The 17,415-nt window shown below is 39.5% G+C and overlaps 1 protein-coding gene and 1 long non-coding RNA gene across 2 annotated transcripts; both read right to left on the bottom strand.

The window, feature by feature from the left end:
* Nucleotides 1-965: 965 nt before the first annotated feature.
* Nucleotides 966-6,005, bottom strand: LOC123878280 (zinc finger protein 28 homolog). Its single transcript, XM_045925427.1, has 5 exons — nucleotides 5,953-6,005; nucleotides 5,688-5,822; nucleotides 5,185-5,455; nucleotides 3,984-4,562; nucleotides 966-988 (listed from the first exon to the last, which is right to left on the bottom strand). Exons 1-5 carry the CDS (start codon nucleotides 6,001-6,003, stop codon nucleotides 966-968), a joined length of 1,059 nt encoding a protein of 352 aa, XP_045781383.1. The 5' UTR covers nucleotides 6,004-6,005.
* Nucleotides 6,006-6,011: 6 nt separating this feature from the next.
* LOC123878784 lies at nucleotides 6,012-7,063 on the bottom strand. The gene is made up of 3 exons (XR_006798877.1): nucleotides 6,779-7,063; nucleotides 6,309-6,483; nucleotides 6,012-6,045 (listed from the first exon to the last, which is right to left on the bottom strand). It is a non-coding gene; the product is annotated as an uncharacterized LOC123878784 (long non-coding RNA).
* Nucleotides 7,064-17,415: the final 10,352 nt, after the last annotated feature.

Below are 17,415 nucleotides of genomic sequence, written 5' to 3'. Positions count from 1 at the left end.
ACAAAGTTATTCGTGGAGCTGGTAGAGAACAGCAAGTATGGGTGAGGTGCACATTTTAACTTTGTAAAACTTAACTTTGTAAAACTGTGTAATTACCTACTTTCACAATGAATAGTAACGCATTTGTTTATGCTCATCTTTGTAGATCCTTAACCTTAGACCAAAGCCATAAGTGCTTTGGTCGCAGGTTCGAATCCAGAAATTATGAATTAATCGGTATTGAAGGCAAAGTTATTTCATATTGTACCTACCTACTTGAAAACAAACAATAATAGACCATATCACAGGTATGTGTTGTATAATACATACTAGCTGATGCCCGTGACTTCGTCTACGTGGATTTAAATTTTTAAAAATCCCGTGTGAACTTTGATTTTCCGGGACAAAAAGTAGCCTATATCACTCGATCCGTTGCTCCATTGCGACGTGATTGAAGGACAAACCAACAAAAAAATATTCGCTTTTAACATGGGTAGTGATGGGTGATTTACTTCCAAAGGAAATAACATAATATTATAACTTCATAATATTATAATATACTGACGACCTGCCTCAGTTTTGCTCGGCTTCGACAGGTAGAATAATAAGAATACAAACTATTCACAGAATTGAATTTCTGTTGTATGTTTTTGTAAGGGGTTATCTCAGAAGATTAAAGTTATGTACCTACCTAAAGGTAGTAAGTAGTACTCGTATTGAAAGTGAAACCACACCATTTAAATGAGCAGTCAGACATATTATAGGTAATAAAAAACCATTTGCCAAACCATTGAAAAAGAATTTGAATCAGAATAGTGCACATGTTGCACTCCCATGACAGTACAGAAAAAACCAGCCAAGTGAGAGTCAGACTCGCGCACCGAGGGTTCCGTACTACAGAAGTAAAACGGTAAGAATCACTTTTGTTAACCGCAAAACTAACTTTGTTTATACAGGTTTATCGTTAATATCAGAAACTATACTAGCTAGAGCATTGGTTTTATTTTTCCTGTAAAACATACATAAACCTTTATTAGCCATAATTATTTTTTACCATTTGGTACGGACACTTAAAAAAAAATATTTTGAAGGGAAATGGAGACAGCATAGATTTCATACATATTTTAGGGTTCCGTACCTACTCGAAGGGTACCTACGGCACCCTATTAGTAATAGGCCTTCACTGTCCATCCGTCTGTTCGCACATCCACGTCTGTCTATCAACGTTTCTCATGAATTGCAATAGGTAATATTTCTATTGCCATTATAATAACAAATAACAAAAGCCTAGCTAGCCTCTATGAAAATTAAAAAAATTAAAAAGTACATAGTATTGTACCGTACGTACCATAGTACGATGGTACGGAACCCTTCGTATGCAAATCTGACTGGCACTTGACCGGTTTTTAAAGCGCCTTTGAAATTAGAAATGTACAGTTAGATATGTTAGTCAGTCAAAAGGTTTAGATGCCCGGGGTGCGGGGGGTAGTAGCCCATCGTAAAAGACTTGAGCAGGTAGCCGACCCGTCGCGAGCGATCTTATTACTTGACAGTTGACACAGTACTGTCCACCCACAGAATACTTTGTAAATATAGAAAAGTACTGTCATTAAGCTCTGACAGCTCTTACATGTGATTTTGGCCTGTATTTCACTCCGTATTCTGAGTATTATCGCGTAATAAATCCAGCCAAGTGATAGGGCTTACCTACTATTTATTTTAATCGTCGTGTTACATTGGCGTCATTCTGGGCTTTTAGATATATGTTGTTCTTTTCGTGGTTTGTTCCATCATCATGTTGTTTCAAAGTTTTATTCTGTGACTGAGAGACAGAGATATGTCTGAGACTTCGCCCATGTGAACTACACAAATTTTAAACCTCTATTTTACCTCTCAGAGGTCGAATTTTCAAAAATTATTTCTGAGCTGATGCCTGCGTTATAATATTATCTACCTGTACCCTTAGTATAAGATTTTACTTATCCCCAACGTTGATAGTATTTGAGAGTCGAAACACTTTAACGTTAAAGTAAAATGGCCCTTAACTACCTTGTATTAATGCTCAAGTTTGTACATATATTTACAGCCAGCGCTCCAAGCGGTCACGTTGCGAAATTAAAATCAATGGTACTGAATTTTTGACTTTAATCAAGAATTTTTAAGTCCATTTTACTTTGACGCTATTTTGTTTCGACTCTCGAATACTATCAAAATTGGTGAGAAGTAAAATCTCATACTGAGGGTACTGTATGCCTTTTAGCCCATCTCATTCAGTAGTATGACTTGAGCGTTGATAGATCAGTCAGTCAGTCAGTCACCTTTTCATTTATATGCTTAGATTGTGATTCAGAAATATTTGTTTGATAATTTTAATACATGAAATAAAGTCAACTGTACAAAAAATTATGATATCCCACCAAAAACATAAATGTAAAAATGGAGCCAAGTTCGGAATTGAGGAATAAGTATATTAGTTTAAATAATTAAGAGAAATCAACTTTACAAAAATTTATGATATCCTACCAAAAACATAAATGTGAAAAAGAAGCCAAATTCTCTAAAAAGCGATGGGTTTAAGCTTCGCCGATAAAAGCATTGATATCTAGATAGGTGCCAAGTTATATATAAGGTCTTTGTATAGTTCCTACAAGAATGTACAAGGAGCTTTGATTGCTTTCAAATATTTTTTATGTTATTAAATACATATAACTTGGCAAGTTTGAATATTCAGTTAATCACATTTAACGTTTAATATGAAACATAGTTCAAGCTTAATAATGCACTTGGCAAGTTTTTTCCCCATGAATAATTGATGTATATGTAGATGAAAACTTGCCAAGTACATTATTAAGCTTGAACTATATTTCATATTAAACGTTAAATGTGATTAACTGAATATTCAAACTTGCCAAGTTATATGTATTTAATAACATAAAAAATATTTGAAAGCAATCAAAGCTCCTTGTACATTCTTGTAGGAACTATACAAAGACCTTATATATAACTTGGCACCTATCTAGATATCAATGCTTTTATCGGCGAAGCTTAAACCCATCGCTTTTTAGAGAATTTGGCTTCTTTTTCACATTTATGTTTTTGGTAGGATAAATATGATTACATGAAGTCGGAGCGGACCGTCAGTTTGTTAACGCTACAAATTATAATTATTAAACACATGTGGCTACCGGCGCCGCGTCGGTGCCGCCATTTTATCACGTGGGAATACAACAGTATACACAAAACGGCGGCGTAGGGCCGCGGCCGGTGCGGCGACTCATGTTTGCTTACACTAACTCACGCCGCGCCGGCTTCATGCGCAGGAGGCTCGGAGTGAACTAGCAGTTTAGCGACAGCTGGCCTTGCATTACTGACGAGCCAAAGCCGCGGCGCTTAGCCAGTGTGAGTCCTCATGTGCTTCACTAAATTACTATTTTCTGTACATTTATATTTACATAACTTACAAGCGAAAGGTTTTTCGCCAGTGTGAGTCCTCATGTGACTCACTAAACTACTGTTTACTGTACATTTATAATTGCACAACTTACACACAAAAGGCTTATCGCCAGTGTGAGTCCTCATGTGACTCACTAAATTACTGTTTACTGAACATTTATAATTGCACAACTTACACACGAAAGGCTTATCGCCAGTGTGAGTCCTCATGTGACTCACTAAACTACCATTTTGTGTACATTTGTATTTACATAACTTACAAGCGAAAGGTTTTTCGCCAGTGTGTATCCTCATGTGCTTCACTAAATGACTATTTACTGTACATTTATAATTGCACAACTTGCACACGAAAGGCTTTTCGCCAGTGTGAGTCCTCATGTGACTCACTAAACTATTGTTTACTGTACATTTATAATCACACAACTTACAAGCGAAAGGTTTTTCGCCAGTGTGTATCCTCATGTGCTTCACTAAATGACTGCTTACTGTACATTTGTATTTACATAACTTACAAGCGAAAGGTTTTTCGCCAGTGTGAGTCCTCATGTGACTCACTAAATTACCATTTTGTGTACATTTGTATTTACATAACTTACAAGCGAAAGGCTTTTCGCCAGTGTGAGTCCTCATGTGACTCACTAAATTACTATTTTCTGTACATTTATAATTGCACAACTTGCACACGAAAGGCTTATCGCTAGTGTGAGTCCTCCTGGGGCTCGATGACGTACTACTTTGAGTGAATTTGCGCTCTCTTAACTTACATGAGAAAGTGTTTGCGTAAGTGTGCGCCCTAATGTGAGTAACTAAGGAACTTTTCCGTTGAAATATCTTTTGGCACACGTCACAGATATACTGTATCTGGTCAGTATAGTTTCCTAACTGTGTACTGGATATATCCTGGGAATTGTGTTCGTTTTTCAAAAGAACATTTGGCCTCGCTGTTCGCAAATTGATATTATCACTTATTTTCGCCAACGATTCCTTCAGTTTTAGTAAGGGGTCCTGGGATTTCCCTGAATATACAAAAATGTTTGTATTATTTTCAAAAGACAATATATCCAACTCGTCGTCTGTATCAGTCGGATGTTCTTCGTTTCCGTGATTGGTCGCGAGTACCGAAGGAGCGACTGAAACAAAAAAAACGGGTCATACTTAATCCATGCTAATATTATTAATGTAAAAGTATGTCTGTGTGTCTGTTTCCATTTTACGGCCCATCAGGTAGATAATCCGTGCTTCCCGGATACGGACTCCTATGTCCGTATCCGGGAATCATAGGCTAGTAAAATCAGTTCCCACGGGGTTAAAAACCTAAATCACGATGGCGCGGGCATCATCTAGTTAGGAAATATTTTGTCCAAATGTCGGATTATTTTCCACTAAAACGTAATGACTATTGACTAGCTTTTCCCGCGCCTTCGTGCATGCAATGCAAGTAAGATAAATGACATAAAATTAAAGCATTCATGTTAAGATCCTAATGAAATATCTCACAATCCTTCCGTAAACCCCTAACGGTACTTGAGGGTGTCCTCCAAACAAATCTCTGGCTCACCTGGCTTAGGCATTGCATCGTCAGTCAGTCAGTTGGTCACAGTGCTGTTTTATATGTGCAGATAGAAGACAAAACATCTGTGACAGACAGATAGGTTAGGTTCCATGATTGTGAAGTTTTATGTTTTCGAGGAAGAAACTAAGATATCTGTCGCAACATAGGAGCTAAAACGCGTGTAAAGTTAGTTGTCTTACCCGAAGCTTGCTCGCAGTCCCCCGACGACTCCGGCTTGGGAATCATGTGGCTGAAAGGATATAACTCTGTTTGGGCGGCGGCTGGCTCGGCTTCCCGTTTGACTGCAACTGCTTCGTCAGTTGCGGCAGTCGCGTCTAGTTCTGTCCCTCCGTCCGCGTCGGAGTGTGCTATGTACACATCGCAGTAGTCGGGCTCCGACACCGCCGAGACAATGTCGGACTGTAGTTGGTATTTTACGCGGCTTATCAATTTGACATGTCGTATAGTTATCTGAAACGAGTTCATGCCTTTAGGCAGATCTAAGCACCTAAAGATGGCGACTGACCTGAAATGTCATCGTAGCGTAACATTCGCAACGAGCGTGTCTGTTACGGCGTCTGCTAAACATGTGACGCGCACTGACTAGACGAATGCTCACATTGTAACACTACGCTCCAATGACACAGGTGGCACCCTTACATTCTGTTACATATCACAATAAAGTGCATCAAGCATTCCTCACCACTTCATGTCTGTCAAGTAGCTCCATCATCAGGGAGCGCGCTCTCAAGCTCTTGTCTCTGAATGCGCTAAAGTTCACCAGTCTCTGGGCACATTGCACACAAAGCGTTTGTTTGAGCTTTCCTTGACCACACAACTGCAACAAACACAACTAATTCATATACAGTTCCAACTTAGAGCGGCCGTGCACTGCTCGACTGCTCCAGCAGTTGACACCGCTCTTAGACTGCACACTGCCTTATCAATGATATAAATATACAACTTACAGGATGTCCCACTAAATGTTCATATGCTTCTTCCAACTGGTATTTACTCATCAGAAACAGCTTGCTGCGAGTGTCCAGGCATATCATGCAGACCTGTGCAAAGTGTTGTAACTATACATACTTGTATAAAATAGTGTAAGTGGCAGATGCATTTGACAATTCAAAAATAATTTTAGAAGGTTTTTAAATAACAGAATATTTCATTCTATTTCTATCCTAATCATTTCCACCTTCCATAATGAATTTGAAATGTGAACCATATGTATTAGGGTTAGCTTTTGAAAGGGTCTATATACAATATACATAATATGCATTGGAGCTTAAAATAAAAGCTTAGAGCGTTATAAAGGAGTTACCAGCACTGGTGAGGGGACAGCGCCAGTATGAATCTGCCTTGAGCCACTTTCTGTTTCATAAATGTCATCGTTCAGAAAATGCTGCGAGCAGACCACAGCAGGCTCTGGCAGGAGAGTGTCTTGTTTGCCGAGGGCTCTGAGCCAAGCAGCACGGAGATGCACTTCTCTGGGGAACCTGGAAATTACATCCTGTACTTTGACACGGAGCTTCCGTAACGTGCGACTCTTAGTTAAACAAAACGCAAATAGCTCTGCCTGGAGGGGAGCACTAGAGTTGGATACAGACTCGCTCGGTTTGTGGACGTGCAGTTGTGACCTGTGCTCCGATCAGCCTTGGTTGGCGGGAGGCAGGGCTATAAGGTGGCTCAGTCAGTGACCGCTCTACCGACAAAGCACGGCCATCAGTTTCTAGGTTATAGTTTGGTATATTGTACTTACTTATATAACAAAGGTTATAATGAAACACTCACTCGTAAATGAAATGTAATCTCCTCGGATTCGGAGACGACCTCCGCCGTGGTTTTGCAGAAGGGCACACAGCACCGCATTGCCATTTTCCCTAAAAGGCGCAATTAATTGTAGGTAATATTTTTGTAAGACTTTTGTACTGACAGCAGCAGTGTACACTAAGGTCACAATATTACAAATTCTCAAGATGGTCTCAAGCCTCAATTCACCGAATTCGCTATTTTGAAGTGTTCTGGAGAAGCAGAAGACTGAAGAACTGTTTGTTTTGTTTTTTCTTCTGTAGCTCGATTCCGAAACCAGCATCACTCATTACAACAATCATTACTGGTCTGTGATCACAATTGTTGTTATTGGCTTATTTAATGCTATTCTAGTTGCAACAATGCATTGTAGCCAATAGTGAGCGAGCGTCAACCAATCAGAGGTGATTGCGATCGGAACACTTGCTGTCATCGCAATCGAGTTGTGATGTAGAAGACTCGATATGACATTGATGTACAAGCAGAACGGGTAACATTGTTATATTAGAGAGGGGCTTTAGGCCATAAGCCAAACGTAAAGATTAAAAAGCCGTAGATTTTTTTGAAAATAGAATTTTTGTTTTATAACAAAGTTACCATACAAGTTTGCGTAACTTTGGGAACGAAACATTTTAATATGGTAGATAGTAGATACCTACAACTATTGAAAAACCGGTCAAGTGCGAGTCAGACTCTCGTACTGAGGGTTCCGTACTCGGGTATTTTTTTCGACACTGTACGATAAATCAATAACGTATAAAAATAAATAATAATCTGTTTTAGAATGTACAGGTATAGCCCTTTCACAGGATATCCCTCTTCGTATAGTTATCTTACTTTGAAAATAATTGAAAATAGGTACTAAATTATTATTATTGTTCATGACGAGATGTTGTCAAGTTGTTCAAGATGAGATCCTTCAAAGGGTTCCTTTTTCCTCTTGAGGTACGGAAACCTAAAAATAATAAGACGTGTTTAATTTTGTATTGTACCAATCATTTTAAATTTTGTTGTTCTTATAAATCTGATAATATAAGGCACAGAGTACTTTTTACATTAAGGTTACCACTTACAATCCAATAGGCGCTACGAGCATGCGGGAGGTGTGTGTGGTGAAACGTAGGTATAGGGGCAGCACTGCGGCCCTAACGCACCAGACTTGTAGACGTTTTCAACAAGTGGTAAGTATTAATGTGGTTTTTGAAAATTGAATTATGCAGGAATAACAATAATCTAAAGACCTGAATTTAATATATCGCTGCAAAAACCCAATAGATCATTTTTTTAATGACTTTGCATTGAGTTTTCGACTTACAATGTTTAACACGTTTACAATGTTACCCGTGACGACTGTAGAAAAAGGATGTTTTTTATCACGAAAATTGAGATTCCTTAAATGTTTATCATACTAGTAATTAGTTGCGGCGGAAATGTTCCTCTCAAGTATATAAACCTACCTATTTAAGTTGTCAAAGTTCCAAGAACTAACTAACTAACTGAAAATCTGTAGATACTTTGACCACCCGTGCGAAGCCATGGCGGGTCGTAGTTTAATTTTAAAGTCGCGATAGGAAAACATGTGAGGAAACCCGCATGCCTAAAACTGAGAGTTCGCCATAATGCTCTCAAACGTATATGAAGTCTGCCAATCCGTACCTTGGCTTGTTGCCAAACCCTTCTCATGAGAGGAGACCCGTGCTCAGTAGTGGGCCAGCTATGGGTTGATGGTTATGATGATAGGATGCTATAGACGATCAAATGAAACTGCAATAGTAGGTAGGCACATACTTTATTACTAAATAGAAAAATTAAATATAATTCTTACAGGTTAAAAATTGAATTTACATTCGAATTGCTCCCACAGTAATTGGGCATATAAATCGTTTTCGTAGAACTCCTCCAAGCCGAGATAAACTCGAACGCATCACATTTTGTATTGCTCATAGCTCACAAGGCAAAGGCTTCTGGCAGTGTGAGTCCTCAGGCAGCTCACTACACTCCTGTCTGTACATTAGCGCAGGTGGCGCCAAACTTCTAGTTCGCTCTGAAGTTGCGACGAGTGAGGTATATCCCAACTTAATATTATATATTATATGTAATTGAGTACTTTGATGACAGTGAATTTTCAACCATTTAGGTATCTTTGATACATTTAAGGAATAAAAATTTGTATTTGATTATTTATTACTCGTTACTATTGATTTTCTTATTTTATATTCTTTTTTAATTGTGACTAAATGTACTTATCTTTTTAAAAATGTAATTTAGTTAAGGGGCAAGCGACGGGTCACGTGGTTACGCGGGCAGCGTAATTCAAATTTAATTTGGTTTTTCGCAGTAAACTAATACGACACCGTAGGCTTATGGCATTTTAATCGCGACAATGGCAGTATCATCCTCACAGGTCTATATAAAAATCTTTACTTGAAAGGGTCCAGTTTAAGAAATTAGCTCTAGTATCGACTAATTAATAGGTATAGTCTTAACACAAAATAATTTAAAGCGACTATTTTTGCACACTGTATGTGGCAGTAGGTTGTGTTCGTGTATAACTATTGCACTACTAACTGTTATTTATCCAATTTTGCAAAATAAATATGATTACATGAAGTCGGAGCGGACCGTCAGTTAGCGTTAACAAATTATAATTATTAAACACATGTGGCTACCGGCGCCGCGTCGGTGCCGCCATTTTATCACGTGGGCATACAACAGTATACACAAAAAGGCGGCGTAGGGCCGCGGCCGGTGCGGCGACTCATGTTTGCTTACACTAACTCACGCCGCGCCGGCTTCATGCGCAGGAGGCTCGGAGTGAACTAGCAGTTTAGCGACAGCTGGCCTTGCATTACTGACGAGCCAAAGCCGCGGCGCTTAGCCAGTGTGAGTCCTCATGTGCTTCACTAAACTACTGGTTACTGTACATTTATAATCGCACAAATTACAAACGAAAGGCTTTTCGCCAGTGTGAGTCCTCATGTGCTTCACTAAACTACCATTTTCTGTACATTTGTATTTACATAACTTACAAGCGAAAGGTTTTTCGCCAGTGTGAGTCCTCATGTGAATCACTAAACTACTGTTTACTGTACATTTATAATTGCACAACTTACACACGAAAGGCTTTTCGCCAGTGTGAGTCCTCATGTGATCCACTAAATGACTATTTTCTGTACATTTATATTTACATAACTTACAAGCGAAAGGTTTTTCGCCAGTGTGAGTCCTCATGTGACTCACTAAATGACTATTTTGTGTACATTTGTATTTACATAACTTACAAGCGAAAGGTTTTTCGCCAGTGTGAGTCCTCATGTGCTTCACTAAACTACTGTTTACTGTACATTTATAATTGCACAACTTACACACGAAAGGCTTATCGCCAGTGTGAGTCCTCATGTGCTTCACTAAATTACTGTTTACTGTACATTTATAATCACACAACTTACACACGAAAGGCTTTTCGCCAGTGTGAGTCCTCATGTGATTCACTAAATGACTATTTACTGTACATTTATAATTGCACAACTTACACACGAAAGGCTTTTCGCCAGTGTGAGTCCTCATGTGATTCACTAAATGACTATTTCGTGCACATTTGTAATTACATAACTTGCACACAAAAGGCTTATCGCCAGTGTGAGTCCTCCTGGGGCTCGATGACGTACTACTTTGAGTGAATTTGCGCTCTCTTAACTTACATGAGAAAGTGTTTGCGTAAGTGTGCGCCCTAATGTGGGTAACTAAGGAACTTTTCCGTTGAAATATCTTTTGGCACACGTCACAGATATACTGTATCTGGTCAGTATAGTTTCCTAACTGTGTACTGGATATATCCTGGGAATTGTGTTCGTTTTTCAAAAGAACATTTGGCCTCGCTGTTCGCAAATTGATATTATCACTTATTTTCGCCAACGATTCCTTCAGTTTTAGTAAGGGGTCCTGGGATTTCCCTGAATATTCAAAAATGTTTGTATTATTTTCGAAAGACAATAATATATCCAACTCGTCGTCTGTATCAGTCGGATGTTCTTCGTTTCCGTGATTGGTCGCGAGTACCGAAGGAGCGACTGAAACAAGACAACAGGCCATACATAATCCTGTCCAATCCATACTAATATTATTAATGTGTAAGTATGTCTGTGTGTCTGTCTCCATGTTACGGCCCATCGAGTAGATAATTTGCTTCCCGGATACGCTAGGATAGGCTAGTATAATCAGTTCCCACGGGGTTAAAAACCTAAATCACGATGGTGCGGGCATCATCTAGTTAGGAAATATTTTGTCCAAATGTCGGATTATTTTCCACTAAAACGTAATGACTATTGACTAGCTTTTCCCGCGCCTTCGTGCATGCAATGCAAGTAAGCTAAATGACATAAAATTAAAGCATTCATGTTAAGATCCTAATGCAATATCTCACAATCCTTCCGTAAACCTGTAAGGGTACTTGAGGGTGTCCTCCAAACAAATCTCTGGCTCACCTGGCTTAGGCATTGCATCGTCAGTCAGTCAGTCCGTCACAGTGCTGTTTTATATGTGCAGATAGAAGACAAAACATCTGTGACAGACAGATGGGTTAGGTTCCATGAGTGTGAAGTTTTATGTTTTCGAGTAAGAAACTAAGATATCTGTCGCAACATAGGAGCTAAAACGCGTGTAAAGTTAGTTGTTTTACCCGAAGCTTGCTCGCAGTCCCCCGACGACTCCGGCTTGGGAATCATGTGGCTGAAAGGATATAACTCTGTTTGGGCGGCGGCTGGCTCGGCTTCCCGTTTGACTGCAACTGCTTCGTCAGTTGCGGCAGTCGCGTCTAGTTCTGTCCGTCCGTCCGCGTCGGAGTGTGCTATGTACACATCGCAGTAGTCGGGCTCCGACACCGCCGAGACAATGTCGGACTGTAGTTGGTATTTTACGCGGCTTATCAATTTGACATGTCGTATAGTTATCTGAAACGAGTTCATGCCTTTAGGCAGATCTAAGCACCTAAAGATGGCGACTGACCTGAAATGTCATCGTAGCGTAACATTCGCAACGAGCGTGTCTGTTACGGCGTCTGCTAAACATGTGACGGGCACTGACTAGACGAATGCTCACATTGTAACACTACGCTCCAATGACACAGGTGGCACCCTTACATTCTGTTACATATCACAATAAAGTGCATCAAGCATTCCTCACCACTTCATGTCTGTCAAGTAGCTCCATCATCAGGGAGCGCGCTCTCAAGCTCTTGTCTCTGAATGCGCTAAAGTTCACCAGTCTCTGGGCACATTGCACACAAAGCGTTTGTTTGAGCTTTCCTTGACCACACAACTGCAACAAACACAACTAATTCATATACAGTTCCAACTTAGAGCGGCCGTGCACTGCTCGACTGCTCCAGCAGTTGACACGGCTCTTAGACTGCACACTGCCTTATCAATGACATAAATATACAACTTACAGGATGTCCCACTAAATGTTCATATGCTTCTTCCAACTGGTATTTACTCATCAGAAACAGCTTGCTGCGAGTGTCCAGGCATATCATGCAGACCTGTGCAAAGTGTTGTAACTATACATACCTGTATAAAATAGTGTAAGTGGTAGATGCATTTGTCAATTCAAAAGTAATTTTAGAAGGTTTTTAAGTAACAGAAAATTTCTTTCTATTACTATCCTAATCATTTCCACCTTCCATAATGAATTTGAGTGTGAACCATATGTATTAGGGTTAGCTTTTGAAATTGTCTATATACATAATATGCATTGGAGCTTAAAATAAAAGCTTGGAACATTATAAAGGAGTTACCAGCACTGGTGAGGGGACAGCGCCAGTACGAATCCGCCTTGAGCCACTCTCTGTTTCATAAATGTCGTCGTTCAGAAAATGCTGCGAGCAGACCACAGCAGGCTCTGGCAGGAGAGTGTCTTGTTTGCCGAGGGCTCTGAGCCAAGCAGCACGGAGATGCACTTCTCTGGGGAACCTGGAAATTACATCCTGTACTTTGACACGGAGCTTCCGTAACGTGCGACTCTTAGTTAAACAAAACGCAAATAGCTCTGCCTGGAGGGGAGCTCTAGAGTTGGATACAGACTCGCTCGGTTTGTGGACGCGCAGTTGTGACCTGTGCTCCGATTAGCCTGGGTTGGCGGGAGGCAGGGCTATAAGGTGTCTCAGTCAGTGACCGCTCTACCGACAAAGTACGGCCATCAGTTTCTAGGTTATAGTTTGGTATATTGTACTTACTTATGTAACAAAGGTTATAATGAAACACTTAGGTACTCGTGAAATGTAATCTCCTCGGATTCGGAGACGACCTCCGCAGTGGTTTTGCAGAAGGGCACACAGCACCGCATTGCCATTTTGATAAATGTAGGTAATATTTTTGTAGGACAAAATTTTGTACTGACAGCAGCAGTGTACAATAAGGTCACAATATTACAAAGTCTCAAGCCTCAATCTCAATTCATTGAATTCGCCATTTTGAAGTGTTTTGAAGAAGCAGAAGACTGAAGAACAGAACTATTTGTTTTGTTTTTTCTGTAGCTCGATTCCGAAACCAGCATCACTCATTATAACAATCATTACTGGTCTGTGATCACAATTGTTGTTATTGGCTTATTTAATGCTATTCTAGTTGCAACAATGCATTGTAGCCAATAGTGAGCGAGCGTCAACCAATCAGAGGTGATTGCGATCGGGACACTTGCTGTCATCGCAATCGAGCTGCTGATCTAGAAGACTCGATATGAGATTGATGTACAAGCAGAACGGGTAACATTGATATATTAGAGAGGGGCTTTAGGTCGTTGGTGCCACTTTTAATAAAAGTTTTGCAAGTGCTTAATTACTTAACAGTTTACAATATAAAGGAAAAACGTAAAGATTAAAAAGCCGTAGATTTTTTTGAAAATAAGATTTTTGTTTTATAACAAAGTTACCATACAAGTTTGCGTAACTTTGGGAACGAAACATTTTAATATGGTAGATAGTAGATACCTACAACTATTGAAAAACCGGTCAAGTGCGAGTCAGACTCTCGTACTGAGGGTTCCGTACTCTGGTATTTTTTCGACACTGCACGATAAATCAAAAACGCATAAAAATAAATAATAATCTGTTTTAGAATGTACAGGTATACCCTTTCACAGAATATCCCTCTTCGTATAGTTATCTTACTTTGAAAATAGGTACTAAATTATAATTATTGTTCATGACGAGATGTTGTCAAGTTGTTCAAGATGAGATCCTTCAAAGGGTTCCTTTTTCCTCTTGAGGTACGGAACCCTAAAAATAATAAGACGTGTTGAATTTTATAGTGTACCAATCATTTTAAATTTTGTTGTTCTTATAAATCTGATAGTATAAGGCACAGAGTACTTTTTACATTAAGGTTACCACTTACAATCCAATGGACGCTACGAGCATGCGGGAGGTGTGTGTGGTGAAACGTAGGTATAGGGGCAGCACTGCGGCCCTGACGCACCAGACTTGTAGACGTTTTCAACAAGTGGTAAAATATTAATGTGGTTTTTGAAAATTGAATTATGCAGGAATAACAAAAATCTAAAGACCTGAATTTAATATATCGCTGCAAAAACCCAATAGATCATTTTTTTTAATGACTTTGCATTGAGCTTTCGACTTAGAATGTTAAACACGTTTACAATGTTACCCGTGACGACTGTAGAAAAAGGATTCTTTTTTTATCTCGAAAACTGAAAGAGATCCCTTAATGTTTATCATACTAGTATTGCGGCGGAAATGTTCGTCTCAAGTATATAACCCTACCTATTTAAAAAATTGTCAGTTTCAAAGGTTTACTAACTGAAAATCTGTAGATACTTTAACCACCCGTGCGAAGCCCTGGCGGGTCGTAGTTTAATTTTAACATGTGAGGAAACCCGCATGCCTAAAACTGAAGTTCGCCATAGTGCTCTCAAATGTGTGTGAAGTCTGCCAATCCGTACCTTGGCTTGTTGCCAAACCCTTCTCATGAGAAGAGACCCATGCTCAGTAGTGAAGCAGCTATGGGTTGATGGTTATGATGATAGGATGCTATAGCCGCTCAAATGAAACTGCAATAGTAGGTAGGCACATACTTTATTACTAAATAATAAATAGAAAAATTAAATATAATTCTTACAGGTTAAAAATTGAATTTACATTTGAATTACTCCCACAGTAATTGGGCATATAAATCGTTTTCGTAGAACTCCTCCAAGCCGAGATAAACTCGAACGCATCACATTTTGTATTGCTCATAGCTCACAAGGCAAAGGCTTCTGGCAGTGTGAGTCCTCAGGCGGCTCACTACACTCCTGTCTGTACATTAGCGCAGGTGGCGCCAAACTTCTAGTTCGCTCTGAAGTTGCGACGAGTGAGGTATATCCATACTTAGTATTATATATATTATATGTAATTGAGTACTTCGATGACAGTGAATTTTCAACCATTTAGGTATCTGTGATACATTTAAGGAATAAAAATTTGTATTTGATTATTTATTACTAGTTACTATTGATTTTCTTATTTTATATTCTTTTTTACTTGTGACTAAATGTACTTATCTTTTTAAAAATGTTATTTAGTTAAGGGGCAAGCGACGGGTCACGTGGTTACGCGGGCAGCGTAATTCAAATTTAATTTGGTTTTTCGCAGTAAACTAATACGACACCGTAGACTTATGGCATTTTAATCGCGACAATGGCAGTATCATCCTCACAGGTCTATATAAAAATCTTTACTTGAAAGGGTCCAGTTTAAGAAATTAGCTCTAGTATCGACTAATTAATAGGTATAGTCTTAACACAAAATAATTCAAAGCGACTATTTTTGCACACTGTCTGTGGCAGTAGGTTGTGTTCGGGTGGTAGTTACTATTGCACTACTAACTGTTATTTACCCAATTTTGCAAAATAAATATGATTACATGAAGTCGGAGCGGACCGTCAGTTAGCGTTAGTAAATTGTAATTTTACTAAACACATATGGCTACCGGCGCCGCGTCGGTGCCGCCATTGTATCACGTGGGAATACAACAGTATACACAAAACGGCGGCGTAGGGCCGCGGCCGGTGCGGCGACTCATGTTTGCTTACACTAACTCACGCCGCGCCGGCTTCATGCGCAGGAGGCTCGGAGTGAACTAGCAGTTTAGCGACAGTTGGCCTTGCATTACTGACCAGCCAAAGCCGCGGCGCTTAGCCAGTGTGAGTCCTCATGTGCTTCACTAAACTACTGGTTACTGTACATTTGTATTTACATAACTTACAAGCGAAAGGCTTTTCGCCAGTGTGAGTCCTCATGTGCTTCACTAAACTACCATTTTCTGTACATTTGTATTTACATAACTTACAAGCGAAAGGCTTTTCGCTAGTGTGAGTCCTCATGTGACGCACTAACTTACCATTTTCTGTACATTTGTATTTACATAACTTACAAGCGAAAGGTTTTTCGCCAGTGTGAGTCTTCATGTGACTCACTAAACTACTGTTTACTGTACATTTGTATTTACATAACTTACAAGCGAAAGGTTTTTCGCCAGTGTGAGTCCTCATGTGCTTCACTAAACTACTGTTTACTGTACATTTATAATTGCACAACTTACACACGAAAGGCTTATCGCCAGTGTGAGTCCTCATGTGCTTCACTAAATTACTGTTTACTGTACATTTATAATCACACAACTTACACACGAAAGGCTTATCGCCAGTGTGAGTCCTCATGTGCTTCACTAAATTACTGTTTACTGTACATTTATAATTGCACAACTTACACACGAAAGGCTTTTCGCCAGTGTGAGTCCTCATGTGACGCACTAAATGACTATTTCGTGCACATTTGTAATTACATAACTTGCACACAAAAGGCTTATCGCCAGTGTGAGTCCTCCTGGGGCTCGATGACGTACTACTTTGAGTGAATTTGCGCTCTCTTAACTTACATGAGAAAGTGTTTGCGTAAGTGTGCGCCCTAATGTGGGTAACTAAGGAACTTTTCCGTTGAAATATCTTTTGGCACACGTCACAGATATACTGTATCTGGTCAGTATAGTTTCCTAACTGTGTACTGGATATATCCTGGGAATTGTGTTCGTTTTTCAAAAGAACATTTGGCCTCGCTGTTCGCAAATTGATATTATCACTTATTTTCGCCAACGATTCCTTCAGTTTTAGTAAGGGGTCCTGGGATTTCCCTGAATATTCAAAAATGTTTGTATTATTTTCGAAAGACAATATATCCAACTCGTCGTCTGTATCAGTCGGATGTTCTTCGTTTCCGTGATTGGTCGCGAGTACCGAAGGAGCGACTGAAACAAAATAACAGGCCATACATAATCCTGTCCAATCCATACTAATATTATTAATGTGTAAGTATGTCTGTGTGTCTGTCTCCATGTTACGGCCCATCGAGTAGATAATTTGCTTCCAGGAAACGCTAGGATAGGCTAGTATAATCAGTTCCCACGGGGTTAAAAACCTAAATCACGATGGCGCGGGCATCATCTAGTTAGGAAATATTTTGTCAAAATGTCGGATTATTTTCCACTAAAACGTAATGACTATTGACTAGCTTTTCCCGCGCCTTCGTGCATGCAATGCAAGTAAGATAAATGACATAAAATTAGAGC

The sequence above is a fragment of the Maniola jurtina genome, chromosome 26 (genome assembly GCF_905333055.1).
Source record: "Maniola jurtina chromosome 26, ilManJurt1.1, whole genome shotgun sequence".
Taxonomy (NCBI): domain Eukaryota; kingdom Metazoa; phylum Arthropoda; class Insecta; order Lepidoptera; family Nymphalidae; genus Maniola; species Maniola jurtina.
Note: the sequence above shows the minus strand (reverse complement) of the source record. Positions and strands in the feature narration are given on the sequence as shown.